Source organism: Pyxicephalus adspersus, chromosome 3, assembly GCF_032062135.1.
Source record: "Pyxicephalus adspersus chromosome 3, UCB_Pads_2.0, whole genome shotgun sequence".
In the NCBI taxonomy this organism is placed as follows: Eukaryota; Metazoa; Chordata; class Amphibia; order Anura; family Pyxicephalidae; genus Pyxicephalus; species Pyxicephalus adspersus.
This window is the reverse complement of record NC_092860.1, coordinates 122,382,668-122,395,665: the sequence shown is the minus strand read 5'-3', so window position 1 is coordinate 122,395,665 and position 12,998 is coordinate 122,382,668. Positions and strand designations below refer to the sequence as shown.

Below are 12,998 nucleotides of genomic sequence, written 5' to 3'. Positions count from 1 at the left end.
ATACGATCGTTCGCAGATATCGTGCAGGATCGTTCGTCGTTCGTTTACCAACGATAAAAATTTGGAAGTGTGTACGTAGCTTTAGTATGAAACCTAAGACTCTTCAAGTTTTCATTACCATCATATTTCTTCCACAGAAGAAAAAAATTCTTTTGATAATTGTATTTACATTTTCAGTACAGCGCCAAAGCTTAAAACTTTGTGTAAAGCCATTGGATATACTTTGATAGACATTTTTCATATTATTTTGAAACCCTTGTGCTTTACTGTTACAGTCAGCTCAAGGGATATTTATATTTCCTATACTCTTCTTTTTGATTTTAATATTTTATTATGGATTTAGAAAGTGCAAAAGGAATAAGAGAGCAGTAGTAGTAGTGAGTAAAGTAGCATAACACTAGATCCTATCTGGTTACAATCTAAAGTAACAAAAAAAATTCCAGACACTGGGGAAGTAGAAGGGGGCAGGGTAAAAGATGGGAAGTGGGAAGAAGGGAACAGAACCTCACATTGCTTATTACACAATACAATGGAGCAGAAGTTACAGTGACTTGAAAAGTGAAAAACTAAAGATTAACAATCACATTCAGGAAGTTAAGTAAGATGTCTATAATACCTAGTTGGATCAACAAAATCAATGGTCTCTTCAAGCATACAAGTCAACCTATTGTTAACCATGATCCAGTTAAGCTTAGAAGTAACAACCTCAAAGGATATAGTAGAGATTTCTATGCTTTAGCCAGGGCAATATGGGCTGCTGGCTAGGTATAGATTGGTAATCTTTTCAGGGGCTTGGGCAGAGGTAGATATATGAACAAGGTACACTCTGGCTTTTAGCGACACTTGAAGAATAGATGAAAGCAGATGAAAAACCTTTGGCCAAAACCTCTGGACCACCAGATATGTTTCATTGCCCCCCTCCTCTGGCAGCCATGAAAACATAGAGGAGAAAAACAATGGTATTGGCTAATTCTGTCCGGCACCAGGTACCAGTGCAAGGGAGTTTCCAGGAGAACCAGGAGAATTTAGATGGCTTGAAAGCTATTTCAGACCAGTCTTAGTGGTCCCAAGATCTGATTCCCCAGAACAAATATAGGAAAGTTAAGGGGCTGGAGCCAAAAGTGCTGACTAGAGCATGGAGATCTGGCCCCTGGTGGTATCATTCAATCTACAGGAGCTCTTGAAGGGTGTGGAAGCCTAAGGGTACTCTTTCTTTTCCATAGTCCACTTGGAGCTAGTATCTGTTGATGGATCAAAACTATAAAATGGTTAAATCCCTCCTACTTTTTCTTAGTTATTAAAGTGTTTGATATGAAAGTCTGTCTCTGTTGCTCTGTAGGCACCGTCCCCATTTTAGTTTATGTTTATATCTCTTTTACTGGTATGTAAGAATAAAGACTGCTTGTTTCAGCATTGAATGAGTCCACTCTGAGCTGTTCATTGTAAGTCAATGTTAGTTTTACAAGTCTTTTTTTCAGCAGGAGGGTAACCCTTGAAAACACCTTTAAATGCACTATAAGATAATTGAGCAATTGTGTATAATATGCACATTCATTCTTCATCCCTGGGAACGTTGCTTCAATATATTCTCCTATTGCCGTGAAATGTGCAGTATATGGTATAAAAGGTCCAATTCAAACATTGTGTTCCAAATCCCAAACAAGACAAAAACGCCTGTGCACACTGACCCTTGAGAATTATTTCATTAAAATTATTAAAGGACAATGAATTAAATACAATTTGGGTCCTACAGTGCAATGGGGTTAATTGGGGAGTTTAGGATGTTCCAAAAGATAATCATCTGGCTTGTGTACGTAGCTTAAGAGTTCATACAATATAGTGGATTTACCAAATTTATACAAGCAGATAAGGTAGTTAATTGAGGATTTATTCATATATGCTAACCTTGTAAATTCATGTACGTGCATAAGGTGAAGCTGTGTTGACTTTTTATATACAAATAAGTGCTAGGTATTATTATTGTGTATTTTTTGTAGTGCCAAGATACTATGCTGTGCTTTACAGAGTGCATAGTTATGTAATGAATTGGAGGTTCCCAATCTAATGTCCGTACCATAGTCTAATGTACAAACATAAAAATAATACTATTGACCAATGTAGAGGTAGGCTAAACACCTACCAATAGGCTTTTGGGATATAGGAGGAAACAGAAAAACAGAACATGAATGAAGAATCAGCTAGGGAACCAGTCTCTGTTTATTTATCAGTGCCATTGCCTGTCATTGTCTCTAATGGCAGTATCATGCACAGCATAGAAGCTAAAACAGGAATATTTCTGTTTGTTCCTGCCAGCTACCACCAACATTAGTGCATGGCAGATGTGGAAATGTGACATCCTCCTCTATCCTGGCAGCAACATGAGCCAGCTGGGGAAGTGCTTGCCTTATTGTTGCCTTAGGAGTGACTCAGGTTTCTGTCCTTTTCATAAATGCATTCAGTTTTTTTAATATTGGAAAATTTGAATAATGTTATGCTCTTTTGTGTATGCCAAATTAGGAAACAAAATCCAAACTAAATCTTTAATATATACACGTGTGTTTTTTCTCAAGAGAATGCCTGTTTGTTCCATATAACTGCTTCTTGTATGGTTTCCTAAATGTGTTTTCCAGGGGTAATTTTCTCCAAGCTACTTCTCCTAAAATGACACAGCTCATTTTACTATGTTAATATGCATGTTATTTGCCATAATATTCTTTATTTTCAAAAAGTAAATTATGTTTTAAGATTTAAGTGACACAATGAAATTAAAAAAAGAGCTGACTATACCAGTCATTTAGCTGCAATAAAAATAAAGAATAATGAGCGTATTATAGCTTAGAGATGTAAGACTAATGCAACATAAGAAAAGGGGAGGCTGCAGACAGAAAAAATATATTTTGTCCAACCAATAAACTAATGTTGTAAATATCAAACCGAAAACTTTATAGGAAAGCCATCAATCAAATTCTTCTTTGTATGCTCCTGTGGCATGAAAAAAGGGGTATTGGGAATGTTCAGCTAGCTTAGTGAATAAGATAAAGCTAAAAAAAATGGAACTTTGCAAAGGATACCCAATACAGCTAAGGAAATTAAAATACATTATTAATAATTCAGCTCATATTTTTATTATTGTCGTTTCACTTAGCTTATTGAAAAGGGTCAAGAAGTGCTGACGTAAATCATCCAATTTTGTGCAAACAGAAAAATCTGTTTTATTTATTAACTTGGACATAATTGGGTATTTTTTGCAAAGTGGATAATAAAAGTTTATTAGAAAAATTATAATAGGAATGTACACAATAAAGATACATAAAGGAAATACAAAACATTTTAGGGAACAAAGCAAATTTCCAATAAAGACAATCAAAAACAAATCACTATGACTATATCAAAAGAATCAACTCCAATGTAATATCAGCTCAAGTGGAGTAAACATAGAGAATGTAATGACAAAAAATGGGAAGAACAAAGCTTGTTAAAGTTTCAATCAAAAAAAGAAGGAAAGAAGAAAAAAGGAAGAAGGAAGTATGAGGAGGAGGTGCCAATAGAACACCAATGCAAAAATAAGTGTTCAGAAAACCATTGAGTGGTTTTCCTGTGACCCCACAAAAATCAGCCAAAAATCAGCCATGTGGTCCTTGTCTCCATATATACAGTGGAATATTCATGAAGTTGTGCTATCAGCTTCTCCATATGTTGTATATGAGAAAGCTCACCTACCCATTCTGCAAGTCTTGGAACTGTGGAGGATCCCCAATATTGAGGAATAACCCTTCGTAGGTAAAGTAACAGACACTGGTAGGGCTACCAAGTGTTATTTGTTATAAATACGGAAGATAGAAGTCCAAAAACAGTACATCAAGGGGCATTGCCACCAAAGCATAGTGCCTGTCTCATTCCCACCCCTCCATCATAGGTTCAAAACCTGGGGAAATGTTCTATGTAACATGGAAGGGCAGCAAGACGAAACATAAAAACATTTCTCCTAGCACAGGCCAAGCTAGATTTTTGAAAATGTATGAACATTTTTGTTTTTTGTATGTGACCTGGCTTCTTCTTATTCATTAAACTAGGCTAAAATACAGAAATGTTGTAAATATATATATATATATATATATATATGTAGCAATGCAAAAAAAAAAAAAACAGTCTTCTTTATCATCCAGGGCTTCTGTGTGCTACATTTTCACATTTTATATTATACCAGCATTATAAAATGTTGTCTTACTTCTACAAAGATTTAAATTCAATGCCTCCTGCTGACATTTGCATAAATGCAGTTTGTTAGTGTAAGATAAAAAAAAAACAGAAAGTCTGTATATTTTCCTATTGCTTTAAATAGGTCTTTACTTTTTAGAAAAAAGACAAATGAAAAGGTTGATAGACGAGATTTACATTTTTGAATTGTTATATCTGACCTGTGATTCCTCCGGAGAGAACAATGAGCAAGAAGGTTTATTTTCTCAGAAGGCCATGAAGAAAACAATGGCAGATTCCTAATAAAAAGAAAACAAATTAATTTCAAGTACAAAACATCCAGCTCAACATAATTATGCTAAACAATTATTATTACGTGAACAGCAGATTTTACATACATATATACATCCATGTTGCCCAATTGGTTGAAGTGGCACTTTACAAGGTCACTGTAGCTAACTGTGGTTTAGGCTGACCTTCCTATCTAAGGCACATTTTTGGTTTAATAATTTCTGCAATAGTAACATAAAAAATGAAGCAATAAATGCATTGCTGTGCTGGGCATCAGTGTTACCTATGAGGGTTCTCATTCATGCGGGTCTTTAGACATCTAAACCTAGTAAATCAAACATAGGTGGCTTAAAGAATATTAGATCCTTTTATGGGTGCATAATTGTGGACACATACATGCATGTTGCAGGCATGTATTGTGCAGGTTTTTTGGGGGTGCACACTGATATTTCAATTTGTCCCACAATATACTGTACATCCAAAGAACTCACGTGACCATCAATGCACACATAAAAAAGCCACTTCTGCTTTGCTGCACCACGCAGTGAATATAAAAAAGGATTGTTTGCATTTTTGATTACGCAGATCCATGGTCAGGACCAAAGGAAAATTAATGGATTCTTGCAACAGTGCGTGCCCCATGTTGTAAGTTGGCAAATCAAGAATTTCATGCACATACCAATATGAATGCACCCTGCAACATTTCATTATGCCAATAAGCCACCTGGATGGGTGGAAAAACATTTCTAAGGATAATGATCATATTAGGATATATATTTTATCTTTTATAAATATAACCAACTTGCCATGGGGCACCACTGTTGCTTACTATAAATGTTAATAAATTTAAAGCGGACCTAAGCTAAAGTTTTTACCTTTACCTATATAAAAGGGGGAGGGGTTAAAACCCTTTTTTTAAGAATGCCAAAAAATGGCAAAGGGAAAAAAATGTGCAGTGATCGGCATTCTTTTTAACCCCATCTAGCACAGGCTACTTCTCCTAATCTCAGCCCTGCGCAGTGTGAGATTGATTTACATGGCAGAATTCAGAAGAACGGTAAAGAGGATGGCGGAGACTGACGCTTCCTCTGCACCTGAACAAGGGAGGATACCAGGACAACGCGGGACACCTCCAGAGGGATTGACAGATCTGTGAAAGTAAAGGTGAGTATGTTTTTTTTTTTTTTTTTTTATTTACGCTTTATTGGTATCTTTAAATATAATTTAAAACTGCATTTTCTCATTGTCAAATGTATCTTTTATGGCCAACAGGGAAGCACTGCTACTAAATTCAGAGCAATGTTGCTTTGCCTGCTCGTGCTACAGTGAGATTAAATATATTGCAGGCAGTGTGGCTATCAGCATTGTCATTGCTTATACAGAAGCCTGATGCTTTTCAGTTAGTACATGGTGATTCCTAGTTCTGCCCACAGCCTTCCAGATTGAAACCACTAAGGGTTCCTTTTGCATATGTGGGTAGCTGTTATAGTAAGAATGAATTTCCTTTCCATGGAAGGCAGATCTAATAACTAAATGTAACAATGTGGGTCACCATAGCCCACAGGTCTCATCTGTGTCAAAGCAAATGTTACCAAACTGTTCTTGTGCTTTAGGTACTGCAGATTAGGAAATGGTTCTTTTTAATATATTGCAAAGGAAATATTTAACATATTAGTGCTCAATAATAGTGTAGAGCAGCATGTATAAAGAGAGCAGCTCCATGCTTTACCATTTATAAATTGAAATAACTCTTTTCTTTAGTCTGTAGACTCCAGGGTCTCTTCAATAGTCCATTCTAGCAGCAAGCAAAGGTTTGCAAAAGGGCACATCTTATGTGTGTGCCAATGGTGACATGATAGCTATAAGGTCCATGGGTATTGGAGAACATTGTTACATGACGTTAGTCTTCCTGCATATATTAAACATTAGAAATGGTGTGAATGAGAGTGAAATCTTCACTCCCCTTACAACATCAATTGTGATTTCTCTCTCCTGCCTAAATCCTTAAAAGTATATGTAAAGTATATGTAAACTCAATCAGTCTCATATAAGCTTTCATGTAATAATCTATTTTCCAAAATGTTTTAATCTACAGCCTTAATAAAAAGAATATCTGTTGATCCTTCCATAAATATGCTTTTCAACAAATAAAGAAAATAAACACATTTTTTAATTAACATCATAAAATAAGGTCCCGACCTTCCCGATCGGGCGCTAAAAAAATAATTTAGGAAAGAATAATACATTATATTATATTTTTTTAACCTTAAATGATTATAACTAAATAATTAACGTTATAATTTAAGATAAATTGTTTTTTAATTGCGAATTATAATATTAACCCCCAAAAAACGGGACAACTGAGGAGAACAAAGATAATTGGTTCTATAAGAGGGACAAGTTGGGAAAGTTGGGAGATAGGAGGACAACAAACAATAATTGTTATACTTTGCTACATATTTGTTGTAAATATGTAGACATGAAGTGGATGAAAAATGCTGCAAAAGATCAGTAGCACCGAGATGGAGCAGATACAATCCCACCCCACATCACATTTTACCATTACTGCCTTTTTGAAAGAAACTTCATATTAAATATTGTCTGATGAGGAGAGGGAATAAAACTTACTATTGTATTACAAAAGTCCATCGAGCTCTCCGTGGGTAACTGATACGTGATTTAATATGAAAAATGTTTTATTACAAGAATTCTATATTGCTTTGCTCTGATACAGAGCTGTAATGGAAGAAGAGTTCAGTAACTTCATAGAAACATAATGCTAAAATCAGATTTGTCTCAAATAATTCTCTCAAGCATAAAATAACATACGTTTGAAAGTTATGTGTTCTGTGTCTATATTTTATGCATAATGGCATAAATGGTAAATGGCATTGTTTCTGTCCTTAATATTAGTCTGACAGAGTTTTTATGCTAATATTAGGCAAAGAGATCTGCTGTGCTACACGTTCCTTTTATAATAATCTACAGAGGGAATTTGATTGCCACCCAGCGTTCATTTATAAACAGACATTTGCCAATAGAAATACAATGAATTTAATCATACGGGAATTGCTGTGATATAGAGCTATTACAAACAAATTAAAAATACATTTCAAAACCTCCTATACAGTAATTGTTTTGGCATATCACTAATAAATATAAATTAAATATGTATATTCTAATACCACCTATTCAAAAAATGTAAACTTTACACTATTGTTAGCAGAAGCTCTCTGATAATTTTCCAAATTTGATCTAAATTAGTGGTGTTACAAATAAGAGGTTTCAAAATAAATACCCCACCACCATCTGATTTTTTTTTACAGACAAAACAGAAATATTATCTGTACAGTTATAATAAACAATTTGCATTTCTAAGATCCTTCGTATTTCAACTTCCAGATTTCCTGGGGTAATTTTTTAGCAATGTAAACAAATTTTTTTTTATTGCTTGTATTGTAAAGCTGTCAGCTCACCTATGACTGGTAGAGTACATTACTCCATTAATAAACCCAATAACCAAAATAGATGCACACAGCAAGGGACTTTGTCTAGCACTTCAGGTAGCAGTCTTGAATGCCTTGGGGAGCTATATGAGTGTGGTGGCAATCATGTCATCCAACTTTCAGAGGGAAGGGGGACACTTAACGTTTTGTCAAAGTATGTAGGCAAATAACATATCCCTGCCTTGCCTCTATTTTACAGATTATAAAAAAACAAATTCACAAAAATGATTGGTAATGAACAATTGTTTGTTTTCAAAACTTTTTTTTTTATTCTAGAGCTTTTCAAATTAACAAATGGAATAATTTATCAATTGCTCATAATAAAGCATAATATTTTGCTATAGTGTATAAAACATTTTTATAGAGGTGTATATATCTACCCCAAAAGAAGAGGGACAATTGAGGTACAGAGTTAGATTTGAAAGAAGGACAGTCCCAAATCAGGGACATCTGTAAGGTTTTATCAACCAGCAAGCTCATTAAAGCAGACAACATAAAAACACTACAGCTTTCATGAGCTGCTACAAACCACAATAAGAAGTTCATGGGTACTCAAAAAACAAAAACAACAAAAACATGATACCAAATAAAACTTTTAGTAACTCCCTACAGATCTGACATATGTGACATTTGGATGGTTATATCAAACCCAAATAACCCAAGAACTTTTTATTTTTTAATATTCATAATATTCAATCAAAAATCTTTATGTCCTGAATAATCAAGTTCACAAATTTACAATGTTTTAATAGTAAATATGAGTATGTTAGAAGGTACAGGAGAAAGGATCCGGTAAGTAGGTATAAATATATAAACTGATTTATTTAATTTCCTAGGCAGGCATCAAATATGTTCAAGCTTGCTGTAAATTATCATCAAAAACTCAAGGGGATGAGAACCTAATACTTAAAGGCCAACTTCAGCGTTATTATTTTTAGATTTGGATACAGTGGGAGAGTCAGACCCTAATATAATGTATACTTTTCTGAGTACAACATGGAGAATTTTCATCAGCTTCTGTCCTGGTGAAAGATTATTGAAGAAACTAGAAAACATCTCCCATGGGGATACAGACAACACCAACACACTTCTGAACAGAGTGAAGAAAGGCAAGAGATTGTATTTTTTTATTGCTGTCTGGATATTTCTGCTAGTGATCCCAACCCTCTTTGTTCCCCCCTAGATTCTGCTTTGCTGTCATCACAATGAGGAAAACCCTAGATTGACCAAAAAAACCCTGATTGAGTTATTTATGGCAATAAAGTCCTTTAAAAAGTTTTAGGGCTTTTTTACGCTATTAATAATAAAAAATGTTTTAGTTAAAGTTGGGTTTTAGGTTTATGTTATATTTCTCTGCTGAGAGAGGATAATGATTAGGGGACTTATTTAGAATAAAATGACAGTTACCTTTACCGGGAGCTCCCTCCACGATCCTAGTCCAGCTGGTCCCGCGCCGGATGGACACCAGGTCCTTCCATCTTCTTCCAGGTTGTAATCGTACGTCACCATATTTCACTCTGGTGATAGAGGAAAGCCCCTTCTGCGCCTAATGAGCAGCCCACAGCCTCCTAGGATACAGTGGGTTGCGGGCTTCCTATTCAGTCTTTACCAGCGGCAGTAAAGACAGAAAGGAAAGGGGCCTACTATTTAAATGAAAATAAAAAAATTAAAAAACCCAACGCCTAATGTAAAAGCATTATCTGTTCTTTCATACAAAGTAAAAAATGTGATGGTAGGTCTTTTAGGTTTCAACAGTAAGTTAAGGGTTTACCTAGGGAGGTAAGGGGGGCTTGGGGGCTAGAATATGTTTTTAGGGTTTAGGTAGGATGTTACGGTTATTTTATGGGTTGGATTGAAGATAGGAATCAAATTCAAAGACAATTTTTTTTTGTTAACTTAGTTTTGGAAATTAAAACAACTGTACCTTACTCCATCATACAGTAAGCCACATAGGATACTATCACTTAACCTTACAATTCTTGCAAATGTCAGTGTATCACTCATTAACAATTGTTTCAACAGATCTGCACCAGTATCAATAGATTTTCAAAAATTGAATTTTTTTCATTTAATTTTCCATTCACATCTGTGTTAAATACGGGTATATACAGATAACAGGAAACGTGTTTGACTAATTCAAGATGATAGTGTGTAATTGCATGCATTCCAGGCAAGTGAACAGTGACTGCCTCAATCCATGTAAAGTTACAGGTAGTCCCCGGGTTAAGGACATCCCACATACGGACGTCTCCTAGATACGAACCGGGCTTCCCTCGCTCCTGTGCAGAACAGGGGCTTTGAAGGGGGCGGTTTGCATGACTTGCAGAAGAAATCGTAACCTAAACACAGCTAAGGTTGTGGGTGATCTTAGGGGGTGAGCTCTCTCTGCAGCCTCTTGTAACTCTTTAATGACCAAGACAAACTCTGCAGTTATTTCTTTTTGCATATCAAAGCACAGCTTGCTCCAGACGTTATTGAATTTCTAGGCTCTATAAATATTTTTTTTTTGCTTTGTTTTTGATTAACTCACAGTGAGGATTTTATACAGTAATTGACACCACGCTGCCTAATAATATGTTGAGACAAACATCTGTCCTAATTTAATTTATTAAAATAATGTACTTGTTCCAACTTACATACAAATTTAACTTAAGAACAAATCTACAGTCCCTATCTTGTTTGTAACACGGGGACTATCTGTATTTAACAATATTTACCTGTATAATCATTATTAATTATTAATTAACTTTTTCCACCTAATGACAAACTCATTTGTTTACCTTTATTATCATCTTTCAAAATAACATTTTCACTGCTGCTTATATTGTCCAGTTTAATAGGTAATAAGCATCATGTATGCTAGATTGCTCTAGTTTGCTCACATGTATGAACAGTTGAGTTATGGAAAGTTTTAACACTCTTATGCCATCATGTGGTTTTTTAAGGAAGCCAAATTTATCATTAACAGTCAATATGCAAATTCTAATATAAATTATAACAGTGAAATAATACGAACATTTGTAAAATGCACTAATATTTAGATCTGATTATGCGTAGAAAACAGCCTCCATTATTACTAACATCATATATTTCCTGTGTTCTTAAATTACCTTAAGAAGTGACATAAGCTCAAGTATTCTTCTTGTACCTTTGCAGCAAGGATCTTACTAAATACCTAAAGACCAGAATAAAAATTCAAAGGTCAAGAAACACACATTGTATTACATTATATCATTAATTATGAATAATCAAACAAACAAAAAAGCACTTTGGAACAGAACAAACATTTCCAATAATACAAATATGACTATGATAAGTGCTCATTAAGTTGATCAGTTTGTGACAGAATCAAGCAAAAGGGTCCCTTTAGTAGTAGCCAGAAGTTCAGACTTGATCAGTGCAATATCAGGACACATGCAGGTGTACTTAGAGAAGGAAAATTATTCATTTAGTTTTTGATACTGCCAAAGAGCACATTGTTAAAGAAGAGCTCCTTTCAGCACTGACCCTTAACATAACCTGCAATTTAAGAAATCCAACCCCCATTACAGGCACTATCCTGTGTTCTCCGGGATATTCAAATAACAGGGTACTTCTCTACAAACCTTCATGGCCTATGATCAGGTCTCTTTCTGCTTCTCACTAATAGCCCACAACTGATGTGATGTACATTCTTACTACTAGTAAATTGCAGGAGAATTCAGAGGACAGGGCAAAGCTGTGATTTCGGGATGCTGGCAAGAGATTTTGGGATGCTGGCAAGCTAAACAGACCTGACAAATTACGTTTGCAATGGGGCTTCCCATTGCTATGGTGAAATGTAAATTTTTGTTTAGGTTTCTAATTGCTGGTTGTAACCCTTGGTGAATTATTTTTGGACAGGGTGCAGTAAAGTGGGGAGGGGGATGAAATCTAAGCCCAGAAGTCAATCCTCTTTCAACGAGTTAAATTATATAGGAAAAGAGCACAGAAGATATTTATCTGGCAAACATAATCCATACATACCAGACTTTGGTGTATATATTCCTAAAGTGTATATTTTCTCACTTTTGGCTAGATTATTAAAGTAATATTAATAAATTCTATCTGGGGCTCTGTTAGAAAGATTTACCTCTGCTTGTCATGCTGACAATGTTTACCAGGCAGGAAGGTAGAGGAACTTTCTAATAGGAACATATAAATAAAATGCTTTTCATTAATACAATAGGGAAGGCTGGAACCATCTTTATTTCTGTTTGTGTCTACGTTGCAGATTACTCCTCACTTCTTGTCTGGTGAAACAGGAAAATGGGGATACATCTCTCTAGTGATGCCTCGCATATCAGTAAAAAACCAGATAGGAGTTCAGATCCTTCCCCATTCTATAAAAACTAGAAACAAAGTTTTTGGCTTGACTTCTACTTTTAAAAAGTTTGAAATGGTTCACTTTAAATAAGCTGGTTGTTTTAAATATAACTATCTATATTTAGTAAGGTAGCACCCTGATTGCTGCATTTAAAAAGACACTATTAAAAAATGCATAAGTAAATTTTATTGTCGGGAAATTGGCAGCAGCTACCGGTACATTCAATATAGGACTCACCACAACATTCATTACATTCCACTTTAACTGCAGGAACTGATTAACAATGCATGATTCATTGTTTTAAGCATTAACACATAGATGCTTTAAATACTTATTTCACGGTGGGGATCACAGTAGGACCAGCATGTGTAAAATAAATGTTTAAATTACAAAATGAACTGAAAGGATATCTACAATTACTCCACTTTGTATTGTAGGCTGACTGTCTCACATTTTATTCCTTAGATGTATTTTTTAGCTGAAATTTATGAAATTATAAAATGAAACATGTACTGAGATGGGCAGCCATTTCTGCCCTTTTTCTGTTAATCTCAGAAGCCTGGCAAAGACAATCCTGCCAAGTCACTGACATAGAACAAGCATGTAGTCAGTAAAGTTAGAGCTTAAAGGTGCGTACACACTTCCAATTTTTATCGTTC

At 35.0% G+C, this 12,998-nt stretch overlaps 1 protein-coding gene across 1 annotated transcript in view; it reads right to left on the bottom strand.

The window, feature by feature from the left end:
* The window catches only part of LOC140327060 (cyclic nucleotide-binding domain-containing protein 2-like), a 53,781-nt gene that overhangs the window by 23,367 nt on the left and 17,416 nt on the right, over window positions 1-12,998 (bottom strand). Inside the window, exons 8-9 of the mRNA XM_072406225.1 lie at window positions 11,105-11,169; window positions 4,419-4,496 (exon numbers count right to left, since the gene is read on the bottom strand). Coding sequence (XP_072262326.1) covers window positions 4,419-4,496; window positions 11,105-11,169 — 143 coding nt within the window. The remainder of the gene's footprint in view (window positions 1-4,418; window positions 4,497-11,104; window positions 11,170-12,998) is intronic.